This window comes from Coturnix japonica, chromosome 2 (genome assembly GCF_001577835.2).
Source record: "Coturnix japonica isolate 7356 chromosome 2, Coturnix japonica 2.1, whole genome shotgun sequence".
In the NCBI taxonomy this organism is placed as follows: domain Eukaryota; kingdom Metazoa; phylum Chordata; class Aves; order Galliformes; family Phasianidae; genus Coturnix; species Coturnix japonica.
Genome location: NC_029517.1, coordinates 61,268,769 through 61,293,155, shown reverse-complemented (window position 1 = coordinate 61,293,155; position 24,387 = coordinate 61,268,769). Strand labels below are relative to the sequence as shown.

At 36.9% G+C, this 24,387-nt stretch overlaps 1 protein-coding gene across 1 annotated transcript in view; it reads right to left on the bottom strand.

Moving 5' to 3' along the window:
- GMDS (GDP-mannose 4,6-dehydratase) overlaps positions 1 to 24,387 on the bottom strand; it is a 380,668-nt gene that overhangs the window by 307,423 nt on the left and 48,858 nt on the right. The window contains exons 3-4 of the mRNA XM_015854488.2: positions 23,026 to 23,113; positions 19,746 to 19,855 (exon numbers count right to left, since the gene is read on the bottom strand). Of these exons, the coding sequence (XP_015709974.1) occupies positions 19,746 to 19,855; positions 23,026 to 23,113 (198 nt within the window). The remainder of the gene's footprint in view (positions 1 to 19,745; positions 19,856 to 23,025; positions 23,114 to 24,387) is intronic.

The window sequence follows — 24,387 nt, the reverse complement described above, 5'->3', positions numbered from 1 at the left end:
CAAGGCCATTAACGAAGAGTAGCTATTGGAAAGGTAAATTGAGAAAACCAGGAGCTGTGACTTTTCACAGTAATTTTCAGATATGTTCCCAAAATGAAAACAAACAAACACACACAACACAGAAAACAGATTATGCTCAAAGCAGAACTACAACACTCCACAGTTCTGTAACACGATGTCATCTGATTTCACAGAATCACAGAATGGTAGAGGTTGGAAGGGACCTCCAGAGATCACGGAATCCAGCCCCCCTGCCAAAGCAGGTTCCCTACATCAGATTGCACAGGTAGGTGTCCAGGCGGGTCTTGAGTATCTGCAGAGAAGGAGATTCCACAACCCCCCTGGGCAGCTTGTTGCAGTGCTCCGTCACCCTCACTGTAAAGAAGTTCTTGCACACATTTGTGTGGAACAAATGACACTATGAATCTTGTTGAAGATCCATTTGGTCTTTGTTATATCCGTAGTGTATGCAGAAGTAAGGAAGCACTGACACAGCTTCTACCTCTGCTACGTCTCTCACACCCAGAATTATCTCCTGAAAACCAACTGAGCATTACACCACTCTACAGATCAGAACCTTAGGCTCCTATCACTTCCCTACAGTCAACAGCAAGGAAAGAGTTAAAATACCAGACTTCTAATGGTTAAAGATCTAAGCTAAAAGTGGAAGGTGGCCTACTAAATTCCTTTTGCTCTTAAATTTAGTCTTGATTATTTCACAACTGCTATCTGCAAAACTCTAATACAACTACAAGAAATGTTTAAGCCCAAGATTATCAAGCTTTTTCAGGAAACAGCAACACATTATGTAATTCAATCATTATATTCTGCCATCATAAATATTTAGAAATTCCAGGGCTGAAGAAGCCCTTCATGCACAGTATCAACATTCATCCCTTCAGGGTGCAGCATGCTGACTGCTTCCCCGTGGGGAGTTTTATCTTATTTCATTTTCATACTGCATTCCATATCTATGTCACCAACCAAATTGATTCCTGTTCTATCGTACAAAGGAGAAAGTTCAGTAGTTGCTATCAACTTGAAATGTATTTTGATGAAATTACTTAAGTCATCTAATACACCTACCGTTATTTAGCTATAGAAAATCAACAGGGTTGATTTTCCAGTTGCTCTTTCTCAAAGATGCAATGGAAATTAACAGCCCACAGTGCAAAGCTGACATCTACCCTGAATTAGAGATACTTACAGCTGAAAGCATTACTCTTACATGCTTATGCTTCTGGTCCTGGGAGGAGTTACTACCATCTTGATTAGCTGCATTAGGAAGTACTATTTGTACACTGAGCAACACTAACGTTAACTGTCTAACAAAACAACCAATGTCTTACTTTCTATTCAGGATCTTTAATATTTTAGTTCTTCTACTGGCAAAGTAGACACAGAAAAAGGGAGAAAACATCTTCTCTCACCTGTGAAAGGATTGGGCTCTGGCTATGGGCAGAAACACATTAAGAGTAGTGCTGATTCACCTACTGGATACATCAAATACTATACACCTGCAAAATCCATGGAAAAGCCCTTTGTCATCTTTGACAAAAAGTCAACATATAAGAACAATTAAAAATACCTTTTTTTTTTCTTTTTTTTTTTTTTTTTTTTTTTTTTTTAATTATCAGTCACCCCATTTAGTTTGGAGTACACAACTATGGGACATGCCAACAATAGTGTCTGACAAAGTAAGGAACTACAGTCCTTGGTGCATGAAACTTCTTATCTACCTTAGCAGCACAGTCCAAACAGACCATCAACATGTCCTCCTACCTTGTTGATGCAGTTAAGCTCTGTTACTTCTTAATGTGGAAATAAAGCCATTTCTTTTAAGTGAGCTAGCTCAAGAAATAGCAGCATCTTAATTACAGCTGTTAGAATAGGCCTCAAAGGCACACATCTCTAGAGGAAGATTTGAAAGATAGTTAAACATTTCTATTAGCAGGCAAATATTCTGTTTTTAAAGATTTTTGCACATGAAAGCACTCCTGGTGTGGTAGTAATGGGTAAAGAAGTACTTTGCATCCGCAGTCAGAGGGCAGAAAAGCAGTTTGGCATCCTCTCTCAGTTGCTCAGTAAAGACCTTAAGTCACAGGTGAAGAACAATGGCAATCTGAAAGTAGTGAAGAACGCTGAGGACAAGTAAGCAGTTTGCACCCAACGTTTTTTTGTTTGTTTTTTTTTAGCTCTACATGTACCATATAAAAGAAAAAAATACTATTCATGAACCACTCTGCTGTTTGTTTTGTGTTTTTATTTTTTTTTTTGTTTCATTTTGTTTCTTGTAAAGTATGGAACCAAAATAGCAGGATAGTATTACACTGCACACAGGCACTGTAACAAATCACAGATGGACTGAAGCAACAGTAAGACAGATGCAAACACCAGTTCCATAGCACAGAAATTTCTGTATGCTTTGGATCTCCCTCTTTGGTGCAACACCTGAGAAATGTACATAAAAGCAATTCCAAAACCTCACAGTGTCAGTATCTTTAGTTATTGTCCCCAGCAGCACCTGCAGTACCTAAACAACTCTGAAGTACTCAAGAGAGTATCTTCCCTGCTTTTCCTCCTTATTCAAACCTATACATATAGAACCTCTTCAATTTCCTTGAGCAGGAGTCTACACAAGCTGTCAGTTTTTTATTTAGCTTTGACAGAAATGCACAGTATTATTTAAAAATTGAGTTTTATGCAGAAATTTAGTTCTGACAGTTGTCTTGAGAACATATTTTTTTCCAGGAACAAACAGCATAGTTTAGGATCTGACTCCTACTAAGTACTGTATTTGGCAGTCCTAACCTTCTGAACTGATACTGTGGGGTTCATGTTGTGGCAAGTGAGGCTCGTAGCTCCAGCAACTGGGATGAAACACAGATAAGCCATTAGTAAACTAAACATTCTCAGGGAAGACTCAATACAAAAAGGAAGACCTATCTCAGGATGAATGTACTCATAGCGTAGTAACTGTGTTTATTGTTGAGAATTACGCCAGCTTCAGCTTTCGCACACTATGTGGTTGTGTAGTTATAATGAGCTGTGGTCACAAATCACTGTTACAGAGTCCATGCCTGTAAAAACATGAAGCTGCAAGATGTTGTTGTTCGCATTTTCCTGCTTTTATTTTCCTTCCTTTTTTTAGTACTTCCACCTGTATTATCTCATTAGCACCTGCAGGTAACTCGGATGGATGTCAAATGCTGAAGAAATCTGAGCTGTAGAAGACTCTATATACAAAAGTTTGAACAAATGCTTGGGTTCAATGAAAATGACACAAAGCATTAACCTCAGGGATTCTCCATTTACCTTAAAAATAACCTTGGTGGTGACAATAAATCAGTAATAATCATACCAAGGAAAAGCTACAGCAAGATGCTGATGTGCAGTTGAGCAAGAAACCAACATTCAAAAAACACTGTTCCTGCACTGGGCCTTACTTTGCTTGCAAATGCATTCATTTTATTTATTTTTAATGATACAATGTGAGGTTCAAAACACTTCTTCTATTCCTAAAGGAATGGAATATTTTCCCAGGAAAAGAGGCAACACGGTTTGAGGGAAGTATGCGGAAAAATCACTTCCTCTGTCAAAGTGGAAACATGTGCCCACAGTAGGCAAGGTGATCTCATTTGAAAGTTTCATTGTAGTATTATCATATGGTTAAAAGTGAAGACAAATAGGTGGTTTCCCCCCACTCCCTATATTAATTCCACATTGTCTTTCCCACTCAATTAAGGCAGACCTGCACAAAATACACCCAGAATACAAAAATACACCAGGTTGCTACAGATCGCTGAGCTTTTGTTATCTATCTACTTTGTATTTTTGCATCTTATTATTGTTGCAGATAGTTGTATCCACAGGCCCCCCACGGATAAGACTTGGCCTATTTTTCAAGTGCTTGAAGATTAGGAGGTGGGAACAGATGGTTCTAGTCAAAGTCTTTTAAATCAGTTCCAAAGTGTAACATTTTCACATACTCCCCATGCTTACCACCCATCTAACGAAAATAATAACAATAAAGAAAAAAAGAAAAAACTTAAAAAGTGACAGAAAAGGAGGAAAAAGATGAAAGACTAATTCATCCAGTCTCGCTTTTGTATTTTTAACTTGTTAAGTTTTAACAGTAATGCAACACCCAATCTACTACACTCACAATATTACATTCAGCTCACAACAGGACAAATACTTGGAATCTTCAGCACTATTAATACATAGAAAATAGCTTCAATGGCATTCCAAGTCATTCACCTATGCTACACAATGCAACTAATGCTACAGCACTGCAGTTGAACATGCATTAAGTATAGTATATAAGTAAAACAACCTAAGAAACAGTTAACAGAGCACTTTCCTGCCCTCAGTGATTTCACGCATCTTTTGTATCAAAGCTTCCCACACAGTGCTATAAGAAAAATGGGGAAATACACAAAAGTTGAGATAAAGTTTATCTAATTAATAATCATAAAAACAACAGTGCAGATAGTACGCTCTCCAGATTTCCTTGCCCATTCTCACTTTAAACCCACTGTCTTAAACATAATTGCACTACGTTTCTATGTCGAGAAATGTACTAACTAGAATCTTCCAAGATAACTTTCATTTTAGCAACATCCTTTAAATCAAACAACGACAAAGTAATTGTTTCCCAATTGCCATCTCATTTTCAATCTTGCTTCCTTAAGCAAAGGTTTCTAAAACTAGTTCTAGATGTTACATGAGAGAATGTACAAATGTGCTAAAAAATGTACTGATATTTTAGAAACAAAGAACAACTAAATGTTGACGAACCACTACAGACTGTCATAAAAAAATCTATACCAGCTATATTTGCACTTCCTGGTTACACTGACACACACATTTGCATTTATGCCTGCAAATAGTCAGCCTTTTCATTTTCAAAATGTACCATTTTGCTTTTCTGGCAAGCTTTTAGTTAGAATTTTAAAAATGCAAGGAAACTTCATTTCCAATTTAACAACTCCAGTTTCTGATTTTATGCAAACCCAGTCAGGTTGCACAGAATGCTTTACACGGGCCAAAAGCTAAGGAAAGCAAAAGAAAATTAGCACTGATTTTATGTAGTTCAGGAATGCAAAATGAATGCAAATGCTGTATCAACAGCAGTCCAATGAGATAAAAATCACATCAGAAAGCAAGGTATCTCACAGTATATTAGAGGAAGTAGACCAAAAGTATTTCTACTTATCCACTGCTCCTTCTAAAACATGTTCTATCACCATGACATCACAGACCAGAAAAGCCACACCAGAGCCCATTTGGAGCGTAGAAGACACGTGAAGAAATAGCTTCTATGCTGGCAAACTTGCAGCACATTCTATACAACTGACAGAAGTTAACACGCAAATGAACCTAAGCAAATGCCTAGTGAAAGCCATGTTTTCACACACACGTGAACACCTTGGTAATGTTCTTTTCAAACTCATAGGGACAGTGACTGTGAGCCACTTCAAAAAGTTAGAAAACTATTTGTACAGTTCTTATTCATAACAGTGTTTAATTACAATATGGAAAAAGTTCCGCTTCAAACACTAAATGCTCATCCTTCCACGCCCCACAAAAGCGCATGTCTACTTCTTAAAAAAATAAAAAATAAAAAAAAATTAAATCCAACCATATATTAAAACTTAAGATATGTTTAAATTAAGGTTCAATTGCTTGCTTGCCTTAAAAAGTAATAATGTTTTCAATATATTGTCTGTGTGACCTTTGAAATCTTCAAATTATTTACACTCCATGGCATGAGAAAACCACATGTTTTACTTAGTTAACGCATTAACATCTAACAGTAAATATGCATATGTAACATGCCATTAAGAAAGAGACCCCTCCTATAAAAATGTTAACATACGCTCACAGAAGCAAAGTCAACTTTAATTTATACTTGCTGACAGAACAGATAATATATTACAGACAATTCAGTTTTATTCAAGGGTCTCGATACATTAAACTTGCTTTTCCTTTCCATTCCNCCTTTTGTTTTAAAAATGCAAAGCATTCTTAGATTAAGAAGTATTTCAACTTTAATATGGAAACCATAGAATCAATGGCAAAATTACCCTTCGCATGAGGACAGGTTTTCATGTTAGATAGAATTACATGTATTTTCAGCCATTAAATTGCAAAACTATTACGGTTCTTAGATTACTAAATCTACACTGACACTATCATAAATTATTTATATTGATCAGCTGCATGCCATTATTGTGAAATTTTGCCTTCACCATGACTTGATACTAATCATCATATTAACAATTATTTATTTTAAGCTGAAGCGCTGAAGAGAAAGTTCAAGTCATTTGCTTTGATTTTTTTTAGTATAAATAAAGAATACCTTACACTAACACTTATAGGGGAATTCTAGTTCAGAACCCCAGTCACAAATCTAAGGCAACAGATTACAAGCACTTACACAATTTAAACAAGATTAACAGTGTTCAAGTCTCAAAAAAAATACCCAAAATGTTGGCCTTCAACTGACTTGTATAACATTCCTAAATCTTACTCAGCACCCACTGTTTGCAGTCTGACTTCCTAATGCATATTTCTCATCGCAGCAAACTGTATAATAAAAATATTAACATCCTATCCTATCATGTAATTACTCATTGGAATTTCCAATATTCAGTAGCAATACTCTCAAAGATCTATATTTTATGGGAAAAAAAGCATAACACCTAGAAATACTTACCTCTGAACAAGGTCAAAGGATCAGGGTGAGAAGTGACAAAAAAACCCATGCATCTGAAATACTCCCAAGCACTGTATACTGAATCCCATTGACTTCAGTAGCCTTTAGATCAGACTAATATAACAAGTCAATCAGTCCCATTTTCTTTTGTTAGAATTATTGCAAACAGCTTCAGAATTGTCTAGCATGCCATAGAAACGTGAAAGGTTTTTACGGAGTTTCTCATGTAGTGCATTTGAAAAGAATTCTCATTTATCAGCTATTTACATACCATATTGTTTCAATTAAGTCGTACCTTTTGAAATCAGCAGGAAGAATTATATACCATTTTATTTCAGATAAAACCTGACGAGAACTGATACTATAATTGATGTTTATACATGGAAAAGATTACTGTATAAAAAGATCACTATTATTTATAATTAGTAGTTTACATTACTCCCTATTCAGTGCAGTTTTAAGTCATTTTCACCCCCAGTGGAATTGGCATTTTAGATAATGTGGATTGAGCAAATTGATTCTTTTACTAGTTCCATGCACTCAGGTGCACTGAATGTATGCAGTGTTTTAAGGAGCTTTTTTTTTTTCCTTAGAGCTTTGCAATTAAATTTTACTGTCAAGCTAACTAAATACATAGGTTGTGTATTTATGCCTTGTAATTAAAAATACATCGTTTCTAGAGGATGTTCTTTGCCACAATGCAGTTTTAGAGACAAGTCAAAGGAAGAAAGTATTACAGCAACACAGAATTGGAAAAGGTCTGCAGAACTCACTTATTACATGCATACAATACAGACAGAAAAAGCTTTAAAAAAAAATCAAGAATATTTAGCATATTAAAATCTTTAAAGCAGGGCTTCAAACTCTTAGCCTCCTTTAATTTGTTTTTATGCTCTTGTTTGATGCTGTTCTTTGTTCTGATGCTGTGCCAGTGAAATTGCATCATCACAAAGCAACATTATGCAAGAATGTCTGGCTAAAATTAAAGTGTTATTTCTTAGCATCACAGTTATAGGAAAAATGCAGTTTAGGCACTGACAATGTAATTATTCAAACCAATATATTCAGTAAACACATAATGAAAAAATAAGGTAATGCAAAGTGAGCGTGGATAGCTGCATAGCGAGAAAAGCCACCAGAGTGCTCCTCCTCTTGCTCTAACTGCACTCCTCGGGACCTGAGTCTATTGGCAAAGATGCTTGATACAGCTGCATTTCAAAAAGAAAAGTAAAAGAAAAGCCAAATAGAAGTTGGAGACTTCCACACACAACGGACAGAGCTGAGTTATCGTGCATGTATATACTTCTGAACAATTTACTGTTACATGAGAAACACCTAAACCCTCAGCAAAACTGCCTGTTTGGACAAACAGTGAAGATTTTCTCCAGCCACAAATGCTCCTAATACACAGCTCTTCATTTCAGGGGAGAACGGATCCATTTCCTGAGTAACATTTTTCTGCCTGCTGAAGTGTAATACAGCAGCATCACAATAAAATTTAACTGCAGCAATGCTATTTAAACCAATTCAGTTCCTGATCTGGATGGATTATATGTAAACACCAAACAGACACTGTTTACAGAGTAAATAATTATCTGATTAGCAGGAAATAAGCAGTTAAAGAGTAGTATTCTATACTTATTCCCTCAAGGTCTTTGCCATGAACAGAAAAGTGCACAGAATGGTAACTGATCCTGACCATCTCAGGACTGCAACTTAAACAGTGCACAATATTTTTTCAACATTGCTACACTGAACAATGATATCTATTCTTAGCATCCACCATTTATTGAAACTCACGACTCAAAAAAAGTCTAATTTCATTTCTGGAACTCAAATTGTTTCACCTTCAACATCCAAAGGAAAAAAAGAAAAATCATGTCCACAGACTGTTGTAACAGTGGAATTAATCTCTCCTAATATAAATATGTTCTGTCATTACTGACCACACTGAATTTCTTAATCATAGGTTCTACGATCTTAAGCGTGTACATCTTACTGCAACGATTATTTAACCAAAACACTGTGTGCTTTAACCTCTATATGCTGCTTTATGCTCTAAAAAGAGTGAAGGCATTTTCACTGCAAAAAATACTGTATTTCTCATTTTGCATGCCCATAAAACACCCCAAGCAGCGTTCAACTCAGTGCGTTTCTTCTGCAGATGAAGGAAGCTGAGAGGATGAACAGACGCTTTTAAAACTGCATAAACCACAAAGTAAGCTTACAAAGAAGAAATGCAGAGTTACTCAGCAAGAAGACAAGAAACATGCACGCACACATACACCCCGGCAGTACTAATGATCCTACAGGGGAAAAAAAACCTGCTTTGTTATGCAAATAAACCCTTTCTAAAACTGAGAAAATTAAATGATGTCATTCAAGCCAATATCCTTACCTCAATGGAAAGGAGGCGAGAAACACCCTTCTCCCCCTTTATAAGCAAAACATCATTTAAACGTGTATAAGTAGGACTCTGCAGCACTTAGCTCCAAGAAGAATTGCAGAAAGAACGTTGGAACTGCTTGTTTTAAGAAGTTAATGTTTGTTCTGCCAACCTAACTTATCTGAATAATCAATGCAACGCGTGCATTGTTGTGTATTCAGGCATTCCATAGCATTTTATTTATAACGTTTTGAACAGTGACTTAGCAAATGGTTTCTAAATATATTAAAAACATGTTTTTTCTTCCAAGTACGTATTAACATGCAGCCACAGAAGCACGTGCAGAAATACAGTAAGAATTCTGAGACAGAACAGACCAAATCAATTTGCATTGAATAAATGCATTTATGTTATAACTCATCTAACAAAACACATGCATTTTGTCAACTCAGCAGCAGCACTTTACTAGCATTCAAACAACAGACATCGCATGTAACCTAAATTCTCTTTTAAAAGTCCACTTTTGCCCTAAAGAAAAAAATAAAAAATCCCACACGTGCAGACCTGCTCATTTAGCTGCACAAACAGCAATTTAATGACAACAAGAACACTTCAGAAATCAGAGCTCTTCTATGAGCACTCTCCATAGTTCCATGAGCGATAGTGAAAATCACCCACACTCCTGTAAACACATATTACCCTGTGATCTTAGTAGACTTGCAACAGTTTGCTTTATTTGAAATGTTTCAAAGAAAATCCAGTGCTTTTCTTTAGACTTGCAAGAGATAAATTTGGCTGCAGTTTGGCTTTCTGAGTACTCTAAGGTACACTTCCAAAGGGGTGAGCTAAAACACACGGTTTGAGAAAAAGAAACATATGAGGAATAAGTTATCAATAGAAACCTGCCAAGTAGCAAGTTGTTATAAGAGCTTTCAGGAAATTTGGTTACATCCGCTTACAGAAAGTAAAATCCTAATGAGGTGCATCTGAAAAATAAATGAAGCTAGTGCTTATCCAGGATGGTAGCACTCAGAGCCATAACAGGAATAAGTTTTATGACTAAAATAGGTCTAGATACTGACTTTTCCAACCTTGACATAATTTCTAGACTTCTCTAATCACGGTATAACATCCATTTCTAAGGTTTCTCTTTCTATTCTGCTACAGTATCTTAAAATCCCAGGTGTTGAACAACCACTGACACCAGAACCACAGCCTACAATATTGACAAAACTCTACCTTTATCTTGGGAAAGCCCTACTACAAATTTTTAGATGCAGATGCGTACACAAAAGCCTCTTTAATGCCTACATGATTACATATTTTGTAGCCAATAAATATAAGTCCATCATTGTACCACCATTATTACTTGAACACTTCTAGAGGCAGATCTGCACCTTGGCTCATTTTAACCACAAATCTAATTTGTGGGATCAGGGCATTACAGACTGCAGCTCTTTCTTACCAAAAAAAAATAAAAATATGAAGCTGACATATAAGCAGATCTTAACCAAAGAATGCTTGCCTGACTGAGGACTGACATTTCCTTTCTCTAACTTGCTTAACTGAAAAACAGGCATTCTGGCCAATTCCTACAGTACCCCAAGGCAGCTGTATATTACTTTCAGTTGCAACTTGTGAATACTTTCTTTTTCTTTCTGTCTCTTTATTTTGACATGCATATTATGTTAGCTGATTTCAATCATGTTGCATGAGTGGGTGACATACCTTAAAAGATTAAGTTTTGCCACCTGGGACTACTCCAGAAATTCAGTACTTTCTAGCATCTCATACCCTTCTTCATCCTCTGTATACTTGTATTATAAATAGTAGCTTTCTTTCCTACCTTATGACTAACTACAAGTTGTTCAAGGCTGCAGTTGATACAACTCAGCTTGAAGCGTCATTCCTCTTTCATTGCTATTACTCAATAGAGCTATTCTATTCTATACGACACTCTGCTGCCATCTATTTGACGGAAAAAATACAACACCACAAGTGTCCACCTTCCCTTTCCACCAGCTCTCCCCTTACAGCAGCTGATAGAAAGAAAACCACCAAGGACCTTTTGCTCACTTCTCCCTGCCCATCCTTAGATTCAGAAGTCCTTTCAGTAACTACTTTTGCACTTTAAAATTGCTACGATTGAAGTAGCAATGAGGATATTAATATATTCAGTAAGCACTCTTCTCTAAAGGGAATCCAGTTTAATAACCTTCTTACATTTATAACTTCAAACCAGATTCCAGTTCCGAGGTTTGTACTAAGACCTTCCTAATTATGTAGCAACAGAGGTAATTGAGAGCTTGATTTCAACAACTATCTACAACTTTCAGACCACAGCACTGAATGAACACGGGTTGTGCTGCAATCCCCTTTCACTACACCAGATTTAAAATTCAGAATTGAGTCGGGAAGTCAAATTATGGGGCCTAAAAGCAGAAACCACACACAAAGCGTGAGATGAAAGAGGTGGTACTTTATCCATCATCAGGTTCACTAAGATAAACACCACTTCATTCATCACAGGGTTCAGCCTGCTTTGCGCGCAACTGCGCAGCACAAGAACAACAGCTTAAAAAGCATCCTTTACTTGCAAGACATTATACAAGAGTTACCCACAGAGAAAATGAAAAATAATATATTATTGAGTTGTTTAATTACTAAACCATATAGTAAAGTTCTGTTCCAGGACTCAGTCTGGTTCTCTCAGCACCCCCCAACATGGTTACTTTCCTTAATACAAATAAATATATGTATAATGTCTTATTGGTAGTAATGTAATTACCCTGGAAATGTTCCTTAAGAAAAGCAAAGATGAATAATGGAAAACTAGCAAGTTATTAAGACCACTATAAACAACAGTTGTTAGAATATCCAAAAAGCATATAAAAACTCATGTTACTTTTCATAGCAAGGAAGGAAAAATCAAATCCCTACCACAGATGATGGGCAGGGAGAAACTTGTTGTTGAGAGTGAAATAGTTAAGGAGAAAATGGGAGAGGTAGAATGGGACAGCACAGAGGTAATGCTCACATAACTACTGCTGAATACAATCATTTGTGGAGTAAACACAGACCCATAAACATAATGCCTTAATTTTCTCACTGCAACCAACATAAGCAGCATTTGGTTTGGGGAGCCACTTGTTAACACTTGTATTTGCTAATAACTAATACATACTAGTAACACTGCTATTTCATTGTTTTGTTTGTATTCACAGCCATAATACAGCTATTTAGCTATTACAGTTAAACTGTTTAACAAAATTAATAGCTGCATTAAGTTAGGAAACATTCTGGTTTAGAGTGCAGTCTGCCAGTAACAGGCCACAATTACAAACAGTGGTAAAGTACCATAAATATTTAGTGGGTCAAATGGACATACAAAATGGCAATTGCTAGCTATTACTGGAATTGCCTTTCTACTTAATTCATTTGAATTGGTAAATATATTTAAGAAATACCCAGAATAATTTAACTGTAAAACCTTGTAAACAATCAAATTTTACATAAAATTGGATTGCTTAGGGTTTGTAAACTACACACAGAACATCACCATATGTAAGCAGCATTACCAAGAAGCACTCAGGAGGCTTATTCTGCCCTCTGGTGCACTACAACTTCATCCCACAAGAACGGAGTATCTTGGACAAAACACAGGAAAGCACCCGAGTAATTCCAAGCACCTGAAGTCAGTAGCTAAAGGGTGCACTGAGCTACTTTAAGACTGTTCAGCACTCTACAGGATCATATCCTAAGCACAACAGGAGATGGACAGGTACCCAAGCATGCCACAGCACACATTACTACAGGCCTGTGCAGAGATCCACTGCAAAGCAGATTTATCCTGGAGCAGAAGGCCCTATAGTTATAATCTTATTATAGCAGGAATCAGCTTTGGAACCTCACTTTCTGGACAATAAAATGAACTGCCATACATGCTAAATTGGAAGTAATTGGATATCATCTTGAGACAGTAAAATATTCTATAAAGCATAACTATATAAATCTTTAACTCCATAAAATTATAGTACTTTAGGCTTATATTTGCCTATGAATGATTACAAAAGTATGCTGCTAATATTCTTTTCAACTAGCTAGGCTAGATCCTGTTCCACTGAATATCCAAATTCCTTTTTGTATAAAACACAAGAAAGAAATACTCAGTTTTCCAAGCAGCCATGATCTTTTGTGACATTCACAGCACAACCTATGCAACTGTGTAGCAATAAGGACAACAAGGTACAGCATACACAACATTTATTATACAAGCTGTCACACACAGTTTAAGCTTTGTTACTAACTCAGCATTGGAGAAAATTTGCCATTAATTCATTGAATTATCTACTTTATATAGGTGAAACTGTACCAAATACAAATTTTGACAATAAGCATTTCAGGACTGGAACCAATCTGCTTAAGTTTACAAATCACATATAAGCACATTAGTAGCACTGTTAAGGTTACTGATCGCTATTTACATGTGATAAAAATCTACCCTACAAACTAGTAGAGAACGTTTCTGTTTAACACTGACTACAGTATTAAAACACATCTCTATCAAACAAAACCTGTTCTCAGAACTATGCCACTAAATAGGCAATATCAGCAATTATTAGAAGTTAGCTTACTACAATTACTGAGACGGTTAAAAGCTAAACCAAAACACATTTAAAGACTTCCAAAATAAGAGTCATGGCAGAGTTGTTCTATATGGACTCCAGACCTTGAAACTATCACAAAATTCAATTGAGGGGCTTTAGTTCTCAGTTTTGACTAAGATCTGGATTAAGGTATTTAAGTTTATGACTTTCCTCAAAGCTAAGTACTCGCTTGACACATACAGTGGCAGTAGCTTCCTCTGTGAGATGGCCTCAGGGCAATCACTATCCTAACCCAACTTTCTCAAATTATTTTCAACTACACCAGCTACACAAATTGAAAGTAGATTAGCAAAGTGGACTGACCCTGTAATGTCATTGGTAAAACCAACAGGAGAGACTCAGCAATATTTTACAATACTTGACACAACTGTGTCCCAAACAGGAGGATTTAGATTCCAGGCTGTGTCCCAAACACAGCTTTCCTCAGAAAGCTGCACAGCACTACCTTCTCATAGCAATTGTTCTAGTGTACCAATACAGCTACAGAAAAATGCAACCCATAAAAATGCTGAGAACTGTGAAGCCCCTTCTCCCATAAGGTTTTCACTCCTTAGGCCAGCCCAGGGATGGAAGTAGGCTTTGTATGTAGTAGCAAATAAGACTTTCTCCAGTTAACCAGAAGAAATCTCACATTCATAGGATCTGATCCGCATGGGGAACCCTTCACTGCCTTCCATTTTATCACAGAGATATCTGTTATAGGAACAAAAAAGCAGGGCACAAGTAATGCAGGTTTCTGGATTCCACAGCTGATGTGACACAGGTGATCGAGTAAACAAGAAGGAAAAATGCTATAAAGATCTGATTTCTAGAGACATGGAAAAAGCAGTCAGAGCAGCCTTGGTTGCAGTGCCCACGAGACTGTAACTTTCAGGATACTGAGATGCAAGAGCATGGCAGAAAGCAGGATCACAATCATAGATTTTGATAGAGAGAGCAGACTTGGACTGTTTAGGGATCTGCTTAGTAGGGTACCAATGAAATCAGACCTTGAGAGAACAAGGGTCCACAAGAGCTGGCTGATACTCAAAAAACTCCTCTACACTCAAAGAGAATTCATTCTGAGAAGTATGAGATCATACAGAAGTGGCGAGAGGCTCACATGATAAATAATGAGATCCCAACTGAAGCATAAGAGGCAAACATGTAAGAGCTGGAAACAAGTACAAGTGACCCACAAGGAATACAGAGGCACTATTCAAAAAAGACAGGTAAGGGTGTAGGCAAAGCAAAGCCCATTTTTTGAATCAGCAAGAAAAGTTTCTACATCAGCAGCAAAAAATAAAAAATAAAAATAATAAAATAATAATAATTTTACAAAAAAGGATGATCAGTGAATACACAGGCCTGCTGCTTAACATGACAGGAGAGTTTATGACAGAGGTCACCTCATGGCTGAGGTATTCCATGTCCTTTTTACTTATCTTTACCGGTAAAAGCTGATGTTAAGGAAGGCCAAGACACATGGAAGGTCTAGAGCAATCAAAGCTTGCCTCTGGTAGAGAAAGATACAGGAATTATTTAAACAAAATTGGGTACACATGCAAGTCCCTGGGACCTGACAACTTGGAAATAATTTTCAAACATATGAAAGACAAAAGTGCGATCAGAAGTTAGATTTATGAAGACAATATCATGCCTAACTAATCTCATAGCCCTCTATGAGATGATTACAACTCTGGATGATGGAAGATAGGGTTAGATAAATGAACAGTGAGGTGGACTATCAATAGACTGAAGAGCCAGGCTCAGTGCTGTGGCTAAAGGCAGGAAGTCCAGTGGGAGGACAGTCACTAACTGAATACTCCAGAAATCAATACTCAAGCAAATACTGATTAACATCATTACTCACAACCTTGATAACAGAACAGACCACATCCTCAGTAAGTCTGCAGAGGGCACAAAACTGGGAGGAGTGGTTGATAATGCCAGATGGCAAATCCCGTCAGAGGATCTCAGCAGGCTGGAACAATGAGTAGGCAGGAACTTCATGAAATTTAAATAATAGAAGCTATACAAGTTCAGGCTTCAGTAGAGGTCCACATGAGTACAGGCATTACATAAGTTTGGAATTTTCCTCCCAGGGCTCTGAAGACTTTGTGGCTTTTTGTCTCTGAATTGTTTAAATCCTTCATGCTGCTACTCATCTTCCACAAAATATGAAGAATATCACATTAATAGGTATGGGATTGAAATCTAATGGTATGATGTTACGTTCACAACAACTAGGAGTCAGCATTTGATGCAAGTAAACAAATTAGAAATTCACAAGTTCTTTACCTTTGCCAGCCTATATCATTTGTATGGTGAAAGAAGATACTAAAAGGCCTCTTTGTAGGAGAAGACGATTCATAAAAGGAAAAAAAAGAGGGCCTAGAGATAAAGATGGATAAAACAATTAAGTGTAAAGAGACCTTTACTCAAGTGAGGGAACAGAAGTCGCTTGGATTCTTAAATCTCACCTCTAAGAAGAAAATCCTACCACTGTTAGTTGAAGTTCTACAGACATCAATACATGCAAGGAATAAACAGAAAGTACACTAATGAAAAAGAAGTCGCACACATTTTGTCAGGTAAAAAGCACAACATATATTGACTTTTTAAATGTAGTTAAATACAGGTAAGACCTTACCCTTAAACTTCACAAAGTTTTCATATATCATAAAACACACTTGGTACAAAATTTCTAATAACAAACGTCAACAGTCAGAAGGCAAAATCTAGGATGTTAGTCCTTCAGACTCCACATGATTTAAAGTAAACAGAATACTTGTGGTTATCTGCACTACAGCTCAATTGGACAACACCATTTAGTAAATGGCTACTAGAACAACGATAGTCATAAATCTGGAGTTTACTTCCTACTCCTATAGTTATCTGTTCAGTATGGCAAGTTTCAAGTGCTGAGAGCAAGAGACCTTTTCCTAATGTTCCACTGCCTTTTTGCTTCAGGTTTGTCAAAATATTTACAAACTTCATCAGTGTAATACAACTCAAAACAGAAATCTTACAGTGAGGAAAAGGATGCCATCACTACTGACTTTCAGGAAAAACAGTTACAAGTTCACATTGGACTGTGGGTGCATCTACTGAAACTATGCAAAAAGGAACATTTAGCCAAAGTAGCATTTCAATAATTGACCTCTAAGGCATTCAACTGAGAGGGGTACAAGGAGAGTTTTGCTGCAAATTTAGATTAAGTCATGAGCACACTACCTATACACAATTTGTTATTATTTACAATCAATATACTGACAATTACCCCCATTAAACTTATATGAAAACAAGCCCTGATCAACACAGTGTATCCCCAAAGCACTGCGAGCCAGAGCAGGAAGACACAAAGACTGGATAGAGAACATGAGGCTAAAGTAACTCTGAAGTGAATGTGCCTCTGTTTTCCCAAACACCCACCACACAAGTTACAGTATGGGCAGCTAATCCCTATTTCTCCTCAAAACAGACAGGAATGCACACTGGATAATTTGTTCCTACTGATGATATCATTCTGTTAAGTTTACTGTTTTTAATGACTAAGTTTCAGCCTTCTCTCACTTTCTCCCATGTAGAAGATTAGAACAGCCTCCCAGTGACCTATTTTATGAGTCATAATCTTCACTATTTATGATTCAAAAAAAAAGTCTTCTCTGACAGTATTTCCCAGACTACTGTGGGTTCATTCCAAGAACCAATTTCATCTTCATTGGTTTCCTGTAGGAAACCAGACCAACTTCCTATTATTTTGTTTTCCTTCATTTCAGCATGGCTCACATAAAACTAACTGGAAGTGAGAGCGATTTAAAAAAAACTTTATTCTACGTAAACACATGCCAACATAAACAGCACCAAAAAATACTGAAGACGTCACTGGTTCTAAGTGACCAGAATGTGAGGTAAGCTAAGATTAGAGGACTTTTTTTCTTCCTTTTCCAAACATGATGCACGCAGGCAGAAGTGGTACAATTACATCAGCAAAGTATAACGGCAAGAAATGTTCAGTTCTGTGGGAAAGGCCTTAGCTCCCAACAAGCGGCCAAGTTCTAACCCCTCTCTTCTAATGCTGAGAATAGTTTTCAAATGGTAAATGCTGTTGGACTGTCTAAAAACATGCAAATGTGGCACTTAGGGACATGGTTTAGTGGGCATGGTGGTGATAGGTTGACAGTTGGTCTTGCCAATCTTAGAGGTCCTCCCCAACTTCAATTTTTATTATTTTTTTTAAAATCCTATCAACACCATAGTGAAGTCTACCAGTCATTTTAATTAGGCTAGGGGTACCTCAGTTATTCCCCCAGCTGCAACAAAAGAAGTATTATTGGAGATATTAGGAAGCACAATAAGTACCTCTTTAAAGAAGTTCCCAGCAAGGCCTCACCTAGGTACAATAAGACTTCTTAGCATTGCTTAAGCACTGATCTGCTGTATTTGTGCTAGCTTATGAGAATGTCTTCAAGTCTCCCTCACTGTGTTCCACGGCATTTCAGGTCTCCAGAAGCTGAGAGTCAGCACCAGTTCTGCATAGGCTCACTGCATGAACTTTGTCTAATACCTAAGGAATAACCCTTCCCAGAGCCCATCTCAGTATTATCTAAGAATCTGCGGCAGCCTCAACACCACCATCATCCCTTTACTACCTCTCAGAGCTGTGATTTGAGCTGCTGGCAAATGCAATAAGAAAATGGAGATAGCACAGTTCTAGACTCAATTTCCTAGTGGACGGAAGCCAATTCCATGGAGATTGTTAGCCACTGAAATGGTTTAAGACACGAAGCACTGAAACACCCAAACTTGGCCTGCAAATACCTGGAATGATTTGCTGGTTTAATTCTACAGAGCAGCAGCTAAAATGCCTTCTGGACTAGAGCTGCCCTCAGAATCACATTAGACTTGTTCTTATAGTGCTGTACTCAATCTAAAAGCTTTAACCAGATTCCTGCATAGCACAAAGCAAGATGGCTAACTCAATCACACAAACAATTGAAAAGAAAGATTATCCCCATTTCATCTTTATATTCTCCTGTCTGCCTTATCAGTAACTCGAGTCATTAATCATGATTTCCTCACGGGCTTGCGCACTGATAGGAGCAACATTGCTTTTTGTAGGAAGGCTGACTTAGGAAACCAAAATCAAAATGGTTTTCATTAAGCTTAAATGCTCCCTCAGTTCTAACCTCAAGAGAAACTAGGGAATATTACTGCTGAGGAATACTTTCACATTGCACACATTAAGGAAAGGGCATAAGGCTAATAGTTTACTATTTGGACATCCGTTTTTGTTTGTAATCATGGCAGGGAGTATGAATGAGGTTTTGGCAAGTAAACGAAATTCACCGGTCAGTGAATTAAGCTGAACATAAAGCAACATAGCTTAACATACATACATATATATAATGCAAATTAAATTTAACTGTTCTATTGTACATGCTCCAGTATGACACAGTAATTTTTTTGCCAAGGTAAAGTCTTCTCAGTTTCAGTTTCTATAACTCAATTTTCCAAAGAAAAAAGTAGTAAAGCCATAAGCTGTAGCAAGGTCATTTAGTCTACTCATAGGTTAGACAAAAAATACCGTCTACATGAAAATCAGTATAGGTGAAGCCTTTCTATAAATGACACAATACAAACTTTAATGCAAATGTGTTTATAATCAAAGTCTGACCTAACAGTGTACAATTTCTCCACAGGGTTGATCTGCAGTGTGCTGCACAGAGAAAGTTGGCGCAAACAGTAGGAAAAATTTATTTCTCAGCCTAGGGATTTTGTTGATAATGAGAATTTAACCTCATCAATTTCCAATATCTGCTCACATATTCAGTATCCAAACTCAATTAATAATTCAGCGCCACAGCAAGCACGAGTTTGTTAAGTATCTACCCAAAGACAGCACTTAAAGAGGTTATAAATGTGGGAGGTTAAAAAAAAATAAAATCAGTATGTCACCACCAACGTACATTCATTATTTGCAGCTCACCTTGACATGGCTCTGAGCTCCCAGGTTGTATATTTCATTGGGTTTGACTTCATTAATGATCTTCACCAGGCAGGTGCTGTCCGTGAGGTCACCATAGTGCAGCTTCATGTCTTCAAAGTTTAAGAACATATGGTTAATATACTTTAATCCCAATACAGCATTCTTTGACCAGATTCTATCCCAGGCTTAAAGTTCAAATAAACAGTAACTGTAAAAAAAATGGAGAATGCTAGCTAAGTAAGACACTGCTTGTTTGTAACTCTTTAGGCACACTATATATTGCCCAGAATAATAAATACTATTTTAGACTCTTTAATAGCATGATTTACCTAGCAACATTTACAGCATTTTTTCAGTAGCTTATGCTTTGTTAAGCCAAGTTAAACAAATTTGACCAATGCCACATACTGAATTTCAGCCATAAGCCACCCAAAAGAACATTATTTTAGTTTAGGCTTCCAATCTTTCTATTGCAGGCATCTTTAATAACTTAAGCATATATATTAAATAACATAATAACATCTAACAACATACGAAAAACAATAAAACTTGTTTCATGATACTACACAAATATCAAACAGTTATCAGTCGTGCACATTACATACCTTTTCCTGAATTATTTCTAACTTGCATGCAAAAGGGCAGGCAAGAACAATAGTCAAGTTTCTGTCAAAATACAGCAGACTGCAATGGCTTATGGACTTATCATAGGTTTCAGACTCTAACCTGTTAAGAACTTTCCAAAAAGGTAAATTCACTCTAATAAAACATCTTTTACCTTACATTTAAGAACACCACACTGCTAATCACATCTATTAAACAAATTAAAATGTTACAACTCTTGATGAAATAGCTGTTATCTTTAGAACCAAGGTTGGAAAAGATCTCCAAGATCATCCAGTCCAACTGTTCACCTCTAGGAGAAAATGCTCCAGAGATGATGGTGTTTCAAAAGGAGGTCCAAGACAGCTGTTTTTTTTAGAAGATTTATGTATGAAAGAACTCCCTCCCTCCACAGGCTAAGAGCAACAGAGAAAACTGTACCATAGCCAGGCTCCTTTTTCCTATGCCAAAAACATCCAGTTCTGCTATCTTCCCCAAGACAGAGACTGGTCTCTGAGCTTCCTTACTCTAGGGAAAGGAGGGCTGCCACTTGAGTTGAGTTGAGCAGTGGAGATGCTCTGCCATAATTAATATATACATAAAAGCTCTCACTATGGCACCCATTTTAGTCTCCCACCACCTTTGAAGTTTCTCATTTAAATATCTTTTTAGACAGAGAGCAGGACACAAGGCACTGTTTACATTTTCTGATCCTTTAAAAAGAGATCTTTCAGCAGTAATCTGCTAAGTGGAAAAGACCTACTAGAAACTGTTTATTTGGTGCAAGTATTTATAAAGAGATTAAATGTCAACACCTTCGGGTAAGCACTGGTTGATACTGAGGTTTTTCCAATCTAAAAGTCTCCTCAGCAAGCAGTAGCTAAAGGACTCACTTGAAGAAACACATTTTTCCTCTCGTTTTTCTTATCTTTGGGGGTATTAAGAGATTCACTGTCTATGACGATCACCTACATCCTGCAATGCATAATCAGTTCGTGGGAAGAACACAGGGGAAAAAAAGAAGTTTAGTTTGTTCACTAATCACTATTGCTTCTTTGTTTCCTCTGGTACTGCCTGGAAACTCATTGTTTCAAACTAGTTGCCATGGAGCAGCCTTTCCTGAGATTCCAAATCCAATTCTTCCACCTTCAATTCATATGGCTACGACTTCTTGGTTAAAGGAAAATGAGATAAGAAGTGGGATGAAATATTTAATGCTTTCTTTTTCCCTCTTCCAATTCTCAAATGCTTGTATACATATCTGTTATATATGTCATCTTCTCAAATCACTTTTCATATTCATATCTTGTCCTCATAATATACAGACTTCTTTTTGATCTCTTTTGCCTGCCTTTACATTGTAAGTCACAAATTTAAATCATAGGACACAGTTCTTATGCTGTCCTCATTGGATACATAGGGGCGAGTATTCTTCAAGAAGATAACTAAAGTAGCAATGTACAGTAAGCAGAAACTATTCACAGAAAAATACACTGATGTTGTATAAAAATATATTTTTAAAAGAGAAGCAAAGAACTAAGTGCAATCTAAAAGCTGTGTTATGTGTTACTGTACAGTAAAGTTAGGTTCTGCTTCATTATGGTGGGGAAAACTTCAAAAGACAATCTTTGCTGACAGCATGGAAATATTTAGAAGTAACACCTTAAACATTCAAGCTTTCTTTAAGTCTGTTTTATTCTGCACAAGTTTAGAAATACAAACAATAAAGAACTGCATGTGCATTCAAACACTCAATTATCCAAACTTCTCCTGAACCGGAACCAACCAACACTACCACATCTCATTAACTGAAGAGTTAGCATCTCCTTACAGTAAAACACTAAAAAATGGCACTGAAATGTAATCAGTTCAGATTTCCAGATTATCATATCAGTAGCAAAGAACACAAGTTAACGTCAGCAAGTTTCTTCATTCTTCCTGCCATAAGCAAGAACTGCTTACATTTTACTTATACTGTCATATAAGCTGTCCTCAAACCCTTACCTACATTTGGCACTAAGAAGCTCATGAGGAAATAGAAACAGGGTGCAAAACATCCTTGCTGACAGAGCAGCTCACAGTATTTTACTCCTCTTAGAAAGACCATGCAATAAACAAAAGGCTGCCACTAAGCCTGAATTCACCTTCTTGATACAAACAAGTAGTTCTATAAATGTACCATCCAACATCTGACACTCTTACTTTCCAATTTTATGTCCTATGCAAGTGGGACAGATTATATGAAGGGAGGTCACAAACTAAAGAGAAGAGAAAAGCAATGAATCTGAATCCTCCTAATTACTTTTGGGGGGCCAGCCAACTTTTAATTGCTATGACTTAAGAACTATGTCTGTATTTATGAATAATATGAAGCACCTTCCTGTGCCCTTCACTTTCCCCTCCTGTTAACATAAGAATATCTATGCTTTTTCACACTTCGATCATAGAGAAATCATTGATTTTCTGTAAGACAGCAGCTAACAGAAAAGGAAAGCTTACTATTAAGTTTTGGAGCGCTGGTTGTTCGGTTTTTTTCCAATAACTAATTCTAAGTCAAGTACAGCTTTATTGTATTAACTAATCATTATTTTCACATCAGAGGAAACTGAGATTCCCTTCCTGCTCCCAAGAACCTTCCTCCACCCAACAAGCATTAAATACAAAAATAAGGTCTTACTTCCTTCAATGTGAGCCTGTGAGTTCTTATAGAGATGCTCAATCCGGCCTGTGTTAAAAGAACTAGATCGACGAACAATTCCATGCACCTGGAGATGGAAAAATACAAAAGGAAACAGTAAACATAAGAGGTAAATAATTTATTTTTTAAAATATTTTCAACATTAATGCTTGTGTAATGTTTTAAGACAAAGGAGACCCATCCTCTCTCTTTTCAGATACATGTACCTAAGTCCCATCAGTATCTCCATTCTTAAAGGCACACAATTATCCAATTTCTAACAAAATACTTTATGATGTCGTCATTTCAGTAGCCTTGAATGTTTTCACCTTCTGCCCTGTTGACAACCCTGGCAGCGCAGGTACCACATGTAGTGCAGAAAACACTACATTGACATAGAGCATCATGTATTCTAGTGAGTGAAACCCAACAATGTCAATGGAGTTGGAGAAGCAATTAGTGGATCTCAAGACAATCACTGCTATTTGGTTACAGAGTAGCTTTTCTAGGGTCAAAGTGGATGGGCATGTAAAAAGCAGCAGCAAGAGTCAGATCGGGGAAAGGAAAGAGAGATGGAAAGAAAAAAGAACAGCAGTAGCAAGGCCCAAAGATGCTTTAGAAAACAGCTGTTATTCACTTTCTGGTGTCTTGGAAGAACAGACTGAACAGTCAGTCCTATTTTTTGTACCGTGTGAGTCAATGTTCTCAGATGGGCTACAAGACAGACAAGTAAGTCTAAGACTGAAACACAGGTTGGGAATTTCCTTTAACCAGCCACGATAAATAAGTTGGTGAAAAGGCAGCAGCTCTGACTAATGTTAAAAGAAAGGTCTATTTGTCTCTAGTACATTAGAGAAATTGTTCTAACACAGATTCTGTTTCCTCCTTATGTAAGATAGCCCCATGCCTGCTGCCAGAAAGTTGTGTTAGCTTAGGTTACCAGCTGCAGGAACTGTGCACAAGTGAAATCAAGCTCTAGCATCCAACTGCCCTCCCTTTCTTCAATTGTAAGTGACTACTTACAATTTGATGCATCCAACACCTCATTAAGTCGGGCCACTTCACTCTATTCTTGCTAACTTAAGTTGTGAGAATACACCAGCAGGAAAAAATGGTAGGTTTTTGTTTTGTTATGCAGATAGTATGAACTATTGTTACTGTTACACAGTAAACATTTTTTTATTTTCACATAAAACACATTTTACTCCATCTTATGCCTCAAACTTAATACAACATCAGAATGAGACCAGCTTTATGAACAACATTTTGGCAATAAGGTCCATAATTACTGCCAAAGAGCTTCATCCACATAACTTGCACAAATCTTGAGTGTCAACTTCCTTGCATAAAATGTCTATCACT